Source organism: Lipotes vexillifer, unplaced genomic scaffold (assembly GCF_000442215.2).
Source record: "Lipotes vexillifer unplaced genomic scaffold, Lipotes_vexillifer_v1.1 scaffold36, whole genome shotgun sequence".
Taxonomy (NCBI): domain Eukaryota; kingdom Metazoa; phylum Chordata; class Mammalia; order Artiodactyla; family Lipotidae; genus Lipotes; species Lipotes vexillifer.
In genome coordinates this window covers 1848959-1852265 of record NW_006792448.1, presented here as the reverse complement: position 1 = coordinate 1852265, position 3307 = coordinate 1848959, and the positions used below count along the sequence as shown (strand labels likewise).

The 3307-nt window shown below is 47.9% G+C and overlaps 1 protein-coding gene across 1 annotated transcript in view; it reads left to right on the top strand.

The window, feature by feature from the left end:
- LIPG (lipase G, endothelial type) overlaps positions 1–290 on the top strand; it is a 21933-nt gene extending 21643 nt beyond the window's left edge. The window contains exon 10 of the mRNA XM_007465633.1: positions 239–290. Coding sequence (XP_007465695.1) covers positions 239–290 — 52 coding nt within the window. The remainder of the gene's footprint in view (positions 1–238) is intronic.
- The last annotated feature ends 3017 nt before the right edge of the window (positions 291–3307 follow it).

Sequence of the window (3307 nt, the reverse complement as noted above, 5' to 3'; positions counted from 1 at the left end):
ACTCTTTCCAGGTCCCCCACTTGGTGATGGCAGAGTAAGGATTTGAAGCAGGTTGGTTTACTCTAAAGCCTGTGCTCTTTCTTGCGCCTGGAGGTTCCACTTGCTCAGATAAGTCACCTCTCTTCAATCTGGGTATCAATTATCAAGCAGCCCGCGCCCGTGCTGGGATCCCCTGTGATTAATTGTCTGCCAACCCGGAGGGCCGGGCTACATCCTGGCTGCTCTGTCTCCTGTTCAGGAGCATCAACGTGACCACAAGCTCGGTGATCACAGGACTTGTGGGGTTCTGAAAACTGCCCATCTAATTAAGTGACTCAGTCTAGTCCGGATATGATTTTCTGCTATAGTAATAATTTTAATTCCTTATGTTTGTATTCAAATTTATAGCTTTCCAAGTGCTTCCACATGTATTAACTTCATTGATCCTCAGAACAGCCATGTAAATTGGACACACCCAGGAAGGATTGCTATTCTTATTGTTATTCTTATATACCTCTTTTCCGCTCCAGAACTTCATAACAGTTGAGAACGTCATACCTCGCCTCAGAATACCTCTTTGAGAAAACAGGTCCTTTCCTTTGCCTTCAAAGGAACAGAAAACAATAGGAGCCCGAGTAATAAATTAACACCAGGAAGTGGTGAATCCCTGGACGTATATTACACCTTCTGTACTCTCTCTCCTGCCATGGAGACCGTTCACCTGTTCACAGAGAAGGAGACTGAGGTTCCAAGAGGCTCAATAGTGCGTTAGTGTAGCTGAGACTAGAATCAAGATGTCTTGATTTTGCCTTGTCCCCCTTCCTGCCATACTGCCAGCTCTCTTGTGTTTCTAGATCAAAGCAAAGGAGCACTTTATAGTTCTCCCCGAAGTTGTGTTTGTGTGTGTGTGTGCTTGTGTGCACATGTGCGTGCTGTGGGTGAGTATTCTGCTAAATATGAAGACGTCAACACTGAGGTGTATGGAACTAGGAACCTGGAGCAGGCTCCGGTGTGGGTGTGGTGTTTCTCAAAGTGAATCTGTGGCTTGTTGGGGGAGGGGGAGGAAGGAGCATTCAGGACTTTCTCCATTTGTTCTAAAAGGGAAGCAAATAAAAGTGGCTGATAGGTATGGAAGAAAGCTTGGCCTTTTGGTAAACAGAGTTGCATGTTTGCAAACCCAGCTAATGAACACTACTCCCACGTGGTTCCTTTCAGTCCAACCCCGGAGCATCCTTGAAGGTGCCCGCAAGGCCCCCCACTCCCTGATTTCCAAGCACATGGAGGAACGTTACTGCTGAGGACCCACCTGATGGAAAGACCCTTCTTGGCCTTGACCCTGGAGCAATGGGAGGAGCCCACTTGCTGGGCCCAGCACCGTGCCTCCCACGATGGCTGGGACTTTTCTCCAGAGGAGACCACGTCCTGCTGTTCCTGCTGTTCCCGCTGCTGCTCTACGATAGCTCTAACTCCAGATCTGTGTGCAAATGGCCGATGCCCTGGCCTCTATGCATACTGGGCTGGCTTCTCAGTGACTGGATGAGCCTGTGCTTCACCCAAGAAGGAACACAGGCTCTGAGTGACTCTGCGTGGAAGGCTGTCAGCTGCCTGACCTGACTTGAGTCACAGTGAGGGGTCTTGCTGCTGGGAGCTGACTTGTGTCAGGATGGCAGACCTGGGACCTTGTTCACCGGGGGAGGGAGAGTAGATCTGGGGAGGTGTGGCGGCCCTCGCTCTTGGGGTTCGATGGGTAACTGGTAATGTGGACTGGTTACATTTTATTCGGTCCTGCTCCCCAGCTCCTTCTCCAAAGCACACATCATTGGCTTTCTTCTTTTTCCATTGCTCTTTTTTTTTTTTTTAAAGAAGATGTTGGGGGTAGGAGTTTATTAATTTTTATTTATTTATTTTGGCTGTGTTGGGGCTTCGTTTCTGTGCGAGGGCTTTCTCTAGTTGTGGCAAGCGGGGGCCACTCTTCATCACGGTGCGCGGGCCTCTCACTATCGCGGCCTCTCTTGTTGCAGAGCACAGGTTCCAGACGCGCAGGCTTAGTAGCCATGGCTCATGGGCCTAGTTGCTCCACGGCATGTGGGATCCTCCCAGACCAGGGCTCGAACCCGTGTCCCCTACATTAGCAGGCAGATTCTCAACCACTGCGCCACCAGGGAAGCCCCTCCAATGCTCATGTTTTGATTGGACAAATGTTTATTAAGCACGGAAACTTAATTAGCACATGGCAGTAGACACCTTAGTAAATCTTTGCAGACCATCTTCTCATTTGAAACCTAATGGGGTTGAGATGTCTAGGCTCCCTTCCCGTTTAGATGATCCATGGATATGCACGTGATGAAAGGCATGAGGGGCACTGGGAGGGCTACAGGATGTGAGAGTTGGGGACCCTGAGGCTTTAAGTGATTTCTACCTATTTCTTCTTAATTAAAGTGCATTTCCCTTAAGAGTGACATCTTTGATCACCAGCAGAGTGGCAAGAGGAGTGTTATACATGTTAGGGACAGAATGGTGCCAATTGCTGAATATGATTGGCAAAATCTCTTCTGTGTAGGAAGCTGGAGGCTATTACATATGTTACACATGTCTGTTCCTACAGAAACCAGCACCTGTCACACACAGCTGGTACCAAGATTGAATTAATGCCATGCTTTTCCTTCTTGAAATATCTTGTTCCAATACAAGTGCCCTTTCTGTGCTGAATTTCTTCAAAAAGCCCTTAATTCTAGATCTTGGTTTGAATGAATATACATGATATCTGAGGAACCCTTTTATAATTTTCAAAAGATTTGAACATGCATCACTTAATTAGAGACTCACAACAGGAGGTGAGCCGGGCAGTTACTATTATCTCTATTTTACAAAACCGAAGCTTAGTGAGGTTCAGCACGAGCCTAGAATTATATACCAAGTTGGTGGAGGAGCCAGGTGAGGCCCTAGACTTCCTGGAGGCAATGCCCATGGTATGCTCATCTCTGCAACTTCATCAGGACTCGTACAGCCATTTCCCACCAATATGCCCCAGATGTAACAAACAAGGAATTTTTTTCAGAGCCATCCATGAAACCTGAAACTCTTTTATTAATATATAGCTGGGAGAACAACTGGGCCAAGGGTTGAGATTTTTATGGATGAGATTGATTTGGAAGGAGATGTGATGTCAGGTGGGAAAGGGGGAGAGCGATTTTCTCTGTACTTAGGTTTTTTTTTTTTTTTTTTCTTGCGTTATGCGGGCCTCTCACTGTTGTGGCCTCTCCCATTTGCGGAGCACAGGCTCCGGACGCGCAGGCCCAGCGGCCACGGCCCACGGGCCCAGCCGCTC